Source organism: Cryptomeria japonica, chromosome 9, assembly GCF_030272615.1.
Source record: "Cryptomeria japonica chromosome 9, Sugi_1.0, whole genome shotgun sequence".
In the NCBI taxonomy this organism is placed as follows: domain Eukaryota; kingdom Viridiplantae; phylum Streptophyta; class Pinopsida; order Cupressales; family Cupressaceae; genus Cryptomeria; species Cryptomeria japonica.
In genome coordinates, this window is record NC_081413.1 from 170,263,858 (window position 1) to 170,277,059 (window position 13,202).

The 13,202-nt window shown below is 33.5% G+C and overlaps 1 protein-coding gene across 4 annotated transcripts in view; it reads right to left on the bottom strand.

Annotated features, from left to right (window-relative positions):
• Positions 1–13,202, bottom strand: part of LOC131037958 (uncharacterized) — a 100,507-nt gene that overhangs the window by 58,241 nt on the left and 29,064 nt on the right. For all 4 annotated transcript variants that reach the window (XM_059211041.1, XM_057970232.2, XM_057970247.2 and 1 more), the window contains 4 exons: positions 8,949–9,033; positions 8,677–8,751; positions 8,283–8,361; positions 7,981–8,038 (listed from right to left, as the gene is read on the bottom strand). In XM_059211041.1, the coding sequence (XP_059067024.1) occupies positions 7,981–8,038; positions 8,283–8,361; positions 8,677–8,751; positions 8,949–9,033 (297 nt within the window). The remainder of the gene's footprint in view (positions 1–7,980; positions 8,039–8,282; positions 8,362–8,676; positions 8,752–8,948; positions 9,034–13,202) is intronic.

The window sequence follows — 13,202 nt, forward strand, 5'->3', positions numbered from 1 at the left end:
CAATGCTCTAATATTCAAGTTCTCATCTCATGTGCAGAGGTGCACATCATTGTACATCTGCAGCAAATGGACAAGTATTATCGTGAGTCATGACCATTTTAGCTCTCTCATCTGTTTGACATTGAGATTGGAATGTTGTTGACCAATCCAGATACACATACAATATCTCTCATAGAACACCCTAGAAATGGCTAATGATTTACTAGCACTTGTACCGAAAGGAGGTGCAATGTTTACGCTGATTGTATTTTATATAAAATGTGTTTGGAAAGAGTTGTATATTTGAACTTATGAGTAGCATTTTTTAAAAAAACTAACAACATTATAAATGTGTAATAGTAAGTTGTAACAATTTACATGTCTTCATACAAAAAGTATTTGAGTTTGGAGATGATTGATGTCATTGTAACAGTTTTTGATGTCAAGGCCATCGACATTTTCAATATTGATTTTGTGGAGCATAGAATTTTTTTTGCAACAAGAAGTAATATTGGTGTTAAGGGTAGAGGAGGTTGCGTATTGAACAAGTTTTATTTTTAAAATTTTGAGAGTGTGTAATAATAATTGTAATTTTTTGCATGCCTTCATAGAAGAGTAGGTGTTGAGTCTTGAGATGAATGATCAATGTATTGTAGTATTATAGAATTGTTTCTACAACAAGAAGAAATATTAGAGCTAGAGTATAGGATGTAATGTAATGCATTATTTTTATGATAAATATTTTATTTTGGATAGAATAATTTAATTTTTAGTTGATAATTAAAAGAAATAAACATTACCTTTGATATGGGGATCATTACAAATAGGCTAGGTGAAAGTCATTTTCCCACATGTGCTTCTTTCTATTCTAACACTTGTTTATGGCTCGTGGGATGTATATTTTGAAAATACTCTCATCCATGATGATTCAGTTTTTGTATTTTGGATATCTTTGTATATGCTGCCATTGCTCTATTATTATTGCTATCATTAGTTTTATTTTTTAATATTAATTTAATATATAATAATTAATGATAATAAGAATACTTATTGGTCAAAATTATAAGAATATTAATATTAATATAATTAATAATACTAATATATAATATAATTCATAAGTATTTCATTTTATATAGGTATATAGACTTCCCGTTTTTTAATATTAATGTAAAATATAATTATTAATACTAATAAGAAAACTTATCAATTGAAATGTTAAGAATACTAATACTAATATAAATAATAATATACAATATAATTTTTTATATTGCATATAGGGAATAAACTGATACAAAAAACTTGTCTTCAACAGTATCTGACTGTTTACAGCTATGAGTACATATAGATCACAGATCCAAACACTATTAGTATCTATGCATATATCTACAAAACTAGACTGTATTATGAAGTGGCCAGATCACATGGGTATGCTAATAATATGGACATGTTCAAACATCATTTCATCACATCTGTTCATGGTCCTGATAGGCCTCCATCCAAGTCGTCCACCCTAGAGGGCCTTCCATCCATACTGCCTTCCTTCCCTCAAGTAACTGGCTTAGCATCTGAATTTGCTCCAACGTTGGGTCTCTAGCTTTCCTAATCTCAACCCCAAGACTCTCCATTGCTGTATCAACGGAATTGTGCTCCCCTGCGGCCCGCCTCCATTTATAACCATTCTCTAACTCGTGTATGAACATCTTGGCTAATATACAATATAATTAATAATTTAATACTATTAATATAAATATAATTCATAAATATTTCATTATATTATTATTATAAATATTTTAATAATATTATTCATAATATTTTATGTATATTATAATAAGTATTTTAATATTATTATTTTATGTATATTAATACAATAATAAATACATACTTATAATTATAATATAAAATAATTTATTGTAGAATTTTTTATTAAAATTTGAATAGTTATGATAATTAAATAAAAATTATTGTAAAATACTTATAATAATACCTAGTACTGAACTCTCATTGGACTCTTAACTTGCCGCCCATCCCCTATTCATCATTGTGATGTCATTTAAACAAATATTTAAGATTTGGATAACCTATTGCACAAAGATCCAATACACAACGACCTGCCTTAGCTTGTGTCAAATTGTTCAAGTTAATGGTGAGACCTTGCCCAGTAGGATTCCATCTGATCATTCATCCATCTTCTTACATTCTAGGCCTTAGAATAGACTTTCTCAACCCTTCATCTTTTGCCCCTTTTTTTCCAATTCAATCTAGTTTAGGACAAAAGAGCATCACAAGATTGCAACATCAAATGATCTAAGTTCCAGCAATTCAAGCATTCGACAATTCAACGTAAGTCCCCTTGTGATACCAGCAATCACATCAACTAATTGTGCTTATCCACAAGTCAAGACCTGACATTTATGAACCTTGGAGTTGTCTCAAGTGATCCTTAAGCTAATCTTCAGCATTTGAGAAGCTTTGTTCAAGACAAGATAAGATACTTTTGGGTATTTTATTCTATGTTCGCATGTGCATAAAAAACACATCAACAAAGAGATCCTCCATAGCCTCGTGTCCCAACCCTCCTTCATCGACGACCTACATTTGCCAGTCATCGCCTCCCAAGGCGCTGCCTTTCTCTTCCTCTCGCCCAACAAGAAGAAATTTCAAAGGATGGAATTTTGGAGATTGTTTGTTGCACTGTTAGGTTTGTCGTCAATATGTTTCAGCCAAAGAGAAATAGTTGTACTATTAGGATTCGATACAAATATTTAATTGTTTTTATGTTTTTTTGATTTCATAGAAGTGTTGCGTGTTTATCTATGTGAAAGAATAGAATGTATTAAGATTGTTTCAAGCGTAATGGAATGTTTCATTTTTTTAGAAATATTTTATTGTTTTAATGTTGTTTTGATTTCATAGAAGTGTTGCATGTTTATACGTGTGAAGAAATAGAATGTACTAAAATTGTTTCAAGCGTGAATGGAATGTTTCATGTTTGCAAGCTTTTAAAAAAAAATTGAATTTAAATGGATTTCCTCTAAACATGAGAAAGTGATTGGAATTTTTTTTGGTTTGAGAAATTGATCGGAATCTGACATGAGAAATAATTAAATCTAGTGGGCAATGCCCACACTAAATAGCCTATTGGCTAATTAACCTTGGGCCATTGAACAACCACAATAGATGAGGGGACTCCAAAGTTTTGTGTGATATTATGCCAATGGATGTATGTCAACCGTGAATGGAATGTTTCATGTTTGCAAGCTTTAAAAAAAAAAATTAATGTAAATGGATTTCCTCTAAACATGAGAAAGTGATTGGAATTTTTTTTGGTTTGAGAAATTGATAGGAATCTGACATGAGAAATAATTAAATCTAGTGGGCAATGCCCACACTAAATAGCCTATTAGCTAATTAACCTTGGGCCATTGAACAAGCGCAATAGATGAGGGGACTCCAGAGTTTTGTGTGATATTATGCCAATGGATGTATGTCATTTGTTGTTTGGTAGACCAAGGCAATGTGATAGAAAAGTTATACATAATGGAAGAAAAAATACTTATACTATGATGAAGACTAACAAGAAACATATTTTAGTGCCTTTAAAGGAGAAAGAAAGACAAGTGTGCAATAATGCCAATATATGTTTAGCAGAAGGAAGAAAGTTCTAAAATGGTTTGAAGCACAATAATGTTTTTTCATGGATCCCTAGTGTATTCATTACAAACATGGAGTAAGTATTGTAGAAGGAATTTACAAAATTAATGTCAAATTATGAGGACAACATATCGGATAATATGCCAGATGGATTACCACCAAAGGAGTATCAATCACCACATAATATGATTCAAGGAGCAAGTTAAACAAATAATGTTGCAAATAGAATGACACTAGCAAAGAATGCATAACTAAACAAACAAGTGCAAAACCATTTTAAGAAAGGCTTGATCAAGGAGAGTTTGAGCCCATGTGCAATAACCATAGTACTACCACCCAAGAATGATGGTGAATAGAGGATGTGTATAGAGTCTATAGACTCCAAAGCAATCAATAAGATCACAATCAAGTACAAACACCCATTGCCAAGGAGGGATGACATAATGAATTGTTTGAGCCGAGTGAGATATTTTACCAAAATTGATTTGAAGAGTGGTTATCATCAGACTATAATCACAACGAATGATGGCAAACTACGTTTAAGACATATGAAAGACTATGTAATGTCCCCTTTTAGATTTACCTTAGATTGTGCCCTAGAATCACCATTACAACAAGTTAGGGTTAGGGTTAGCTTCTTTATCAAGTAAAATATCTTCTTTAAACAATAAGGGTCTGGATTTAGATCCTAGAACCATGACCAGGGATTCCAAGACCCAGATCTATAACTATCCTTACTACAATTATGTCTTCTCAATATGAATATCTTTGTTGCTAATTATCAACTCCCATTGGTTTGCGCCAAGACGGTGTGCCAGACATATATATAAAGTGATTTGATTCTATTTCTGAATTTCTACTCCAAGGGAAGTTCGTTTGTATGGCCTTAACAATGAAATTTGATGTTTCAAAATGTTCACCTACAAATAACTGGCTTCTATGTATTGAATCCAATTGTTCCTGCTGTCTACCTATTTAAAAATTATTTCTATCTACCCTTTCCAGCTGTTCTGGCTGTCCACCTGCTTATAATGTATTTTTAAAACCATCAAGCTGGTACAACTTTGTTTAGATCTACTTTGTCTAGCAATCCACCTACTTTCATTTATTTCTATCTTCACTTTCAATAATTTTATCAACCCAGTTGCCTGTGAATTTGACAAATGTAGATTAAAGAACTATAGCCAACAAACTAGTTATAATCGATATCCTTCTATGTATTATAAGAAAATAAATATAATAAAATAAAATTAATCATCAAATAGCAAAACTACAAATAAGTGTAGATCAAAGCTTTAAACATTGTAACAGAGACAAGATACAAGTGCATTAATAACTATAGTATATTACTGAAATGTTTAGAAGATACCACATATCACAGTTAGTGTTATTTTGAATGAACATTGAGGCTAAATGTAATGGCCCAAGTTACTCAAAAGTGTCATTTATTCAGAATGATCTCTGTAATTCTGAGCTGCAGAAATGGGATACTTCACTTGACCTGAACCAATCCCAATAATTATAAAGGATGGACAAACCAACCCATCAAGAACTCTGTAAACAATCTCTAAATGCTCACTCTTTAGAATTCAATTTCAAGGTGCATGTCCCCATCAGAGCAAGAGAAAATGGAGTAACGGGTGACCATCTGCAACTATGTGCAGTTCTTTATGACTCAAGTGAAACATAAAATTTCTCCAATTTCAAAAAGCTGTGGGAGGCAGAGATACTGAAGTGTGATGGCAAAAAGAATGTCAAAGATTATGAAAATCACTATTGTCTTTTAAGCATAAAGTTTTGAAATAGCCAGTGCTCCACAAAGTTTCAGAAGACAACTCAAGGTTTCACGATCTAGGTATCACAGATTCATTAAGAAACCTTACAAAAAAGAGGAGACAATTGGCTGTCTTCTGCCGATCCACAAAGACCATTCTTTTGTCTCCTGTCCATCAATGAAGACCATTTTTTTGTGTGTTATGTCCATCAACAAAGACCATATTTCTCTCCTTGGTGAAAAATAAATTGAATGAATGATTCAATAATCGGATTATTACATTGAACTATATACACACATATATATAGAGGTTACAAGACAATGTTCTATAATTAGAACATAACGTTAAAGTAAAAGATTAAAGAGCTAAACGTTAAATTAAGCGTGAAAGCTAAATTAAGCTTAAAAGCTAATTAACTAAAAAGAAAAAGCTAAATACTAAATAAAACTTAAAAGCTAGTTAACTAAAAAGCTAAATGACCATTAAACAAGGAACTAAATATAGGTGACTAAAATATAATTAAATATTCTAATACCATCCCTTAATGGTCATTCTATCTACTAACTACCCTACAGAAGACACTGCAGGTCTTTTGGTCACAAATGAAAAAAACACTTTGTTGCGGTGGAAACACTTTGTTGAACTTTTGATTGTGTTCCAACATGATGTTAGTCAAAGATGCCATCACAAAAATGGAGGTTGAACGAAATCAACCTAGTAAAAGCATGAGACAGAAGAATTTGATTCAAAAATCAGAATAGAAGCAACTGCACAAAAAATCTGAAACCCTGGAGGAGAATTGTGGCACGAATTCCAAAGCGTGAATTTCAAGGTTTGGAAGAAACCCAGAAATTAAAATTTTTTGCAAACTTAAAACCTGAAATTTTTCCTGAAAATAATCAAAAAAAAATAATAACTTGCAGAAAATAAAAAAATACCTCTGATTTTTTTTTGTAAAAAAAAAAAGAAAAATATTGACGATTTTTTTTCCAAAAAAATCGCAAAAAAAATAGGGCAGAAACCCTAGGTAGGATGTACAGCATAAACAGCGCCCACAGAATTAGCAAAAATCGCTGACTGTTTTTAAATTCCAAGGCAAATTCGCTGGCACAAAATTCGAGGCACGGAAAACGAGGCAACCAAAAAAATATGAGATCAACCCAAAAAAACTCTCGAAAAACCCACCAAGAATCTAAAATCGGAATATAGATCCGAAGGCTCAAAAATCAAGGCACGGAAAACAATGCACACTGAAAAATCTGATGACAACCCAGTTGAGGTCTCGAAAAACTCACCAAGAATCTGCAAGCAAAATAAAATTTCGACTTGAACTGAAGGGTCAAAACCCTAGTCGAAAATTGCAGAAACCCTAGGAAAATTTTCAATCTGCAAAAAAAACTCCAAGTTGCAGGCCCAAAAATCTCCAGAATGCTAAAAAAAACATGAACTGCTGCCTAGCACAAAGAAATTCGCCCACAAACCAGAAACCCTAAAAAAGCCTTCAAAAAAGCAAAATCGTTTTTTTTTTTAAACAATTAAAAAAAATCTGGAAAATATTCCATAAAGAAGGCCATGATTTTTTATTAAAAAATTCGCCAAACTTTAAAAAATTCCATCGACCCACTCTAATACCATGAAAAATAAATTGAATGAATGATTCAATAATCGGATGATTACATTGAACTATATACACACGCATATATAGAGATTACAAGACAGTGTTCTATAATTAAAACATAACGTTAAAGTAAAAGATTAAAGAGCTAAACGCTAAATTAAGCGTGAAAGCTAAATTAAGCTTAAAAGCTAATTAAAGCTTAAAAGCTAATTAACTAAAAAGAAAAGCTAATTACTAAATAAAGCTTAAAAGCTAATTAACTAAAAAGCTAAATGACCATTAAACAAGGAACTAAATATAGGTGACTAAAATATAATTAAATATTCTAATACTTGGTAACATGTGGAAGGTCAGAGATAGCTGCAAAAAGTTATGGTATGCATTCCAGTAGACTGCCACTGGTTTCTTGTAGAAGACGAGTTGAAAGCAACTTTCAATGAGGACCATTCTCCTCCCATTTTTAAGAGCATTGAGGTTGTTCAAGCAGGCTCTTTCTTTGATTGTTAAAGCCAAACTTGCATTATTTAGAAGGAAGTTGTGTGTTTGCCTCTTGGAATGTAGGTATATATCTTAGGACTTCTAGCAATTTATTAAGGTGAAGACAGTTCTCCTTGAAACCATGTTAATGAGGTAATGGAAATTTTCTTGTTCTTGGATGCAATTTTTCCAAACAAGATAACACAAGAAATGACCTATCCCAATAGTAAAATCCAGATAACAGAGATACACATTTATGTAACTAATATCTAGATGAGTGAAACAAAAAGAATTTAACTATAGCATACAAAATCATTTGATGCTGCTTCTGATACATCTCGAGAAGCAAGCAGAAAGTGCAGCTACCTTTTAACAATGAACTTCAAACACAAAATCACTCCCAATTGCAGGTGAAGTTAATGTTCATACTCAGAACAATGGATAGCATCTCCCAGGTAACGAAAAGGACAACATACTTACTGTAGACAAGGCAGGGATGCCATCTTGAACATTACCAGGAGCATCCATTATCCCACCACTGAAACATATTAGCAACAAATTCATTAGGCAATTTTATAAAAGAAAACTAAGAATCCACCTCAGTAACTATTTATTCATAAATTCCAGAAAGCAGAGAATCTTCAAGTTAAACTATTGCAGACCCACATAAGCCATTATATCAAATGATAGGAAAATTAATGTTGCTGAGTTTTGCATGTTTATTAATTTTCCAACTTCTGTGTTCTTAAAAAATGCTGTGCTTTAAGAAAGTGCATGATGACCTCTGTGTGGATGGCAACCCACTCGTGTCGCTGTAACTGGAATTTGCCATTCCAGGCAAGTGCATAGTGCCGCCAACTCCTGTGATTGTGCAAGTGTGCCAAACATGTGCAAGGTGAGCTGTCTAAAGCCATGTGCTCTTCATGTGATAACAACATTGCCATTTTGCTAAAATGCAGAAGAGCTATAAATGTTTGATTTAGTGGTCAACTGAAATAAACAGAAACCATGACAAACTTTTAATGACCTAACATAATTGTACTTCCATAAACATACATCAATAGCATCTCTATAAGATAACTTTGAATACAGAATTGCATTTCTACCATCCATTGTAAAATTATCATGTCACCCAACTAGAGATGGTCTTATTTCTATATATCACATTATGCATACCAGCATTATGAGAGACTCCGAAATTACTATTTGGTCCTCTTTTTCTTTTGTCAAAGGAGCTGGAGCCTCCATCATCTGCTTAAAAATATAAGAGAAAATGATTAGTTATTAAACTTTATTCCTTTCAAAAAAAAACTCTCAATCATATTTTCTGATAGACTCAAGTACCACAAGTGCCAAATTTTAGTCATAGAGGACAGCATTCATTTCATTAGAAAACAATGCGACCATTATAGAATTCATTTATAAAATCTTCTACAAAGCATATATACCTGTACGTGACCGTTTTGTCCGTGAATTAGCTTTCGCAAGCTCAATGTGCAAAATACACCCCGTCTCTGGATCAAAGTCCATACCCTGTATCCGCATATGCATTAGTTTCATAAATATGAGAAATTTGCAAAGCATGAAAACGAAAAATCAATCAGCTTATTTCTCATTATTTAGCAAGCTAATTATAATTCCTGTCTAGGCCACTCTCTATTCTGAAGCACCATCAAGTAGAAAATAGCAGGAAGCCACTTTAGCATGACAAAACCCTTAGTCTTGCTAAGTACTGCTCTTAAATGACATATGAAGTTCAATCCAATTATTGTGCCTATGATTTGTCCTCTCAGCTGGACTATGCAAATAAGGAAGGTAGTCATTGCATCCTATCTTTGTCAGTTCATACAAGAGGACATGAACTCATAACCCTGGAAAAAAAAGACAAGTTTCATTCCCAGACATATCACCCATACTAGAACACAATAGAGATAAGTACATCAATGTGCTTGAAATGGTTGACAGTTAAATTCTCAAATCAATAACTTCAAAAAAAAAAATTTAAAAACTAGCTATTTAAAATGCAAGTCACTAACCAGGACTCTACAGGGGTGTCAGTTATTTGTGTTACACACAGTCTTTGGGTATATAGGCCATTTAGAATGGATGGGTTAATCTACTAGATCATAAGACTGGCTCCTAAATGGCAACAAGGCATACCTGCTATGCCCTTTAGTGCAACCTAAGATATATTTGATTTCATGCTAGAGCAAAATGGATGGAAAGATTGCAAAAATAGACCATTGATCAATGTTATAGCAGTTTCTTCTAATGGAGCAATATTTTTCAAGGCTATGGATTGTGAGGGCAAGTGAAAGATGCAAATTTCATTGCCAATATCCTCATAGAATCCATTGAAATAGTAAGCCCTGAAAAATGTTGTCCAAATCATAATGGACAATGAAATTGCAGGGCAGCTGCGTCTATAGTGGGGGATACATATGGTCACATTTTTTGGACACCATGTGTGGCCCACTCACTCAATTTGATATTGCAAAAGATTGGCACACAAATTGAGTGGGTTACATAGAGGGTGAGGAGATCCAAATGTTTGTGAATGATCATTATATGTCACAAAGTATCTTCGAGACCTTCTCCAAGTTGAATCTGTTGAAGGTAATATTACTAATTTAAATTTTTATTTTTAGTTCTTGATATGTGACATGTATTTTGTGCACCACGTTAGGTTGCCGAAAATAAATTTGCATCTCACACAATCCCCTTGAATAGACTTGTGTACGTGCAAAAGGCATTGAGTTATATGGTCATCAACAACCCATGCAGTGTATAGAGGCAGTCAGGCACAGAAACAGCCCAAAAAGTAAAAGCATTGATCCTAGATGATGAGTGGTGGGCTCATGTGGAATATGTTTTGAGTTTCACTGAGCCCATCATTAGCATGATTAGGTATATTGATACAAATCGCCCATGTTTGGGTGAAATTTATGATGCCATGGACTCCATGGTTGAGAAAATAAGAAATATAATAGAATCCAAGGAACATGACCCAATGGAAACATTTTTCAAAAGTATGCAAAAGGTCATTGTTGACCATTGGAACAAGATGATCACCCCCTTACATCTGTTGGCATTTGCTTTGTCGCTGAAGTATTATAGCAAAGAGATAGTTTTGAAGCTGTAAGAAGCATTCAATGCCATTGTAATCAGCAACCTTTGGAGTGTACGGATGAAGTCTAAAACAAAGAGGTTCGAAAAGGTCAAAGCACAAATCCTAGGCAATGATTGGTGGACACAAGCAGAGTATATGTTGAGTTTCATTAAGCCCATTATGAATATGAATAGATTCACTAATACAAATCAGCCATGTTTAGCTGAGATGTGATGTCACTAAGATATGATATAAAAAATAAGTGCATAGTAACAACTAAGGAGCTAAATACCTTTGAAACGCTTTTCATGCAGTTTCAAAGCATTATAGTTGAACAGTGGAACAAGATGACTGCCTCGCTACATCTCGTAGCATTTGCTTTGACCTCAAAGCATTATAGCATTATAGCTGAAAGGAGTTTATATCAACAAGTAGTTAGCAAAGAACTGTCGGGTCATGCCGACAGTTAAGTCAAATCAAGAGTAAGTCTTCAAGCTTCAACTAAAAAAATAAAGGTCGTGATGGCAATTAAGTCACATTAAGACAAAGACTTCGGTCTTAAGTGTTGAATTTTTAGCTCAGTTCAAAACTTCTACACAGAAAGCACTTCGGGCTATTCCTATTTTGTATCTCACTTAAGTGACGAAGTGAAAATCTTTTATTTAGTTAATTAAGTCTAATAATAAAGTGTGAATAAGCACTAATGATCTAGACTTCTCTTCCAATTCATCTCCTATGTGAGATAAGATTACTATTTTTGAAAGATCAGATTTTTAGCCAAATAGCATAATGATAGATGCAAGATAGAAGTTCAATAACTCAGTACAGTGTAATAATTCCATGCAGCTGTTAATTTGACAATTGTGGAGGTTGGCTTGGAAGCTTTTGAAGGAAGGCAAAGCTGATTTGAAGATGTACAGTATCAATCTGTTATTCTTCATTTCCATAGTGGAATTTGAACAATTTGTATGATTAATTCAATGTTCTTTAAGCATTAGGTTACAGTAATTAATCTTCGTGATTGGAATTTTAACATTAAGTCTTCTGCTGGAATAAGTCGAGTTAGTATCAATTAGTTGTCAATTATCTCAACAAAATAAGGGGCTGAGTTATATGCAAATAAATTAGGAATTGTGCAATCAATTATCTCCCTAAAAGCTTAGGAGTGATTGATCAGTTAATTAACAACAAATGTGGGATTAATTCCCAAAATAGGTGGATCGCCCAGGCTAAGGGTATTATATGCAGTGCTGGGAATAATAGAGAAACATCATTTGAAATTGAAAACAAAAACAAACTCAATTCAGTTACAGGTAAAAAAGGAATACTGCTGCAACAGTCTGAAAACTGAGGACATACCCCTCAAGTTTAGACCTGTTACAGCCTTAAGGATGAAAACTGTTAATAGCAGGACCCATGCATACTCTGCAAGATGCCCAGAACCAGCAGGATGATTTGTTATCATTTGTAGGGTGCCAAAGACATCCCAGGGTTCAGAAATGTGTGCTAGGCATTCCAACGAGTCATATTATGCTAAGTTGCCGGTCCTGGTTCGGATTCGGATTCTGGTTCCAGAATCGGGTTCGCAAATTCGTTCAAATTTATTTTTAGGTGGGTTTGGGTTCGCTTTGGGTTTTTCCGTACAAAAACATTTAAAAATAAAAAATATATACATATATGCAGCAGCAAATAAGTTCATAATACACAACTGTCAAGTGTCTCATCCCCAAATGAGATATGTTTTACCTTTTTGGCCTTTTCAGTGGTCAATTTTAGGGTTGGAGGGTCAAGTTGCCCAAATAGGCAATTAAAAAACTTCAAAAAATTTTGAAAAAACATGTTTAATTGCCAAAATTTGGCCTGGTTTCTGACATTGAATTTCGAATTCGCTGGAAATTCCCCAAAATTCACCCCGGGTCCTTCTCAGCGAACCCACAGGGCAAATTTAGGACCCTGGACGAATTTGGAGAGAATTTCTAGAGGACCCGAATTTGGATAGAACCGAACCAGGACCCAGCGATTTTCCAGAAGAATCTGGCAACTTAGATATTATGTTTTTCATTTCTGTTTGTAAGTGTGTAATGTCAAGAAATAGATTAAATATTAGTGCTGTTAGCATTTTATGTGGTGATTTCTGTATACCTTTAGTTGAACATTTCACGCTCAAATATTTTTAAAACAAGGAGAATGTAACCATATAAAGACATTAAAGTTTGTGATGACAAAAGACAGAATTCTCTACTCTTATGAGATCCAAATGTAAGAGGACATAATTGTAAATGATGTTCAATTTACATTCAATATGCAAGTTTATATTCTAATTTAATATTTATTTTATCTATCACTGAATTGTTGTATAAATCTGATTGTCTTCTTTTATGTGGCAGGAGAGGAGGAGCATCTATTAATTTCAATGTCCATTCTCACACATTTCATTTGGTATATGTAGTGGGCTGGGTACGGTCAAGCGATGCCTTGACCGGCCATGTCTTTTGGACATGGCCGATCAAGACATCACTTGATCGTGCCCCCTCACGATAATAATGCATGGCATATTATTTACCAACCGGTGCATATATTGAAACACCCGATA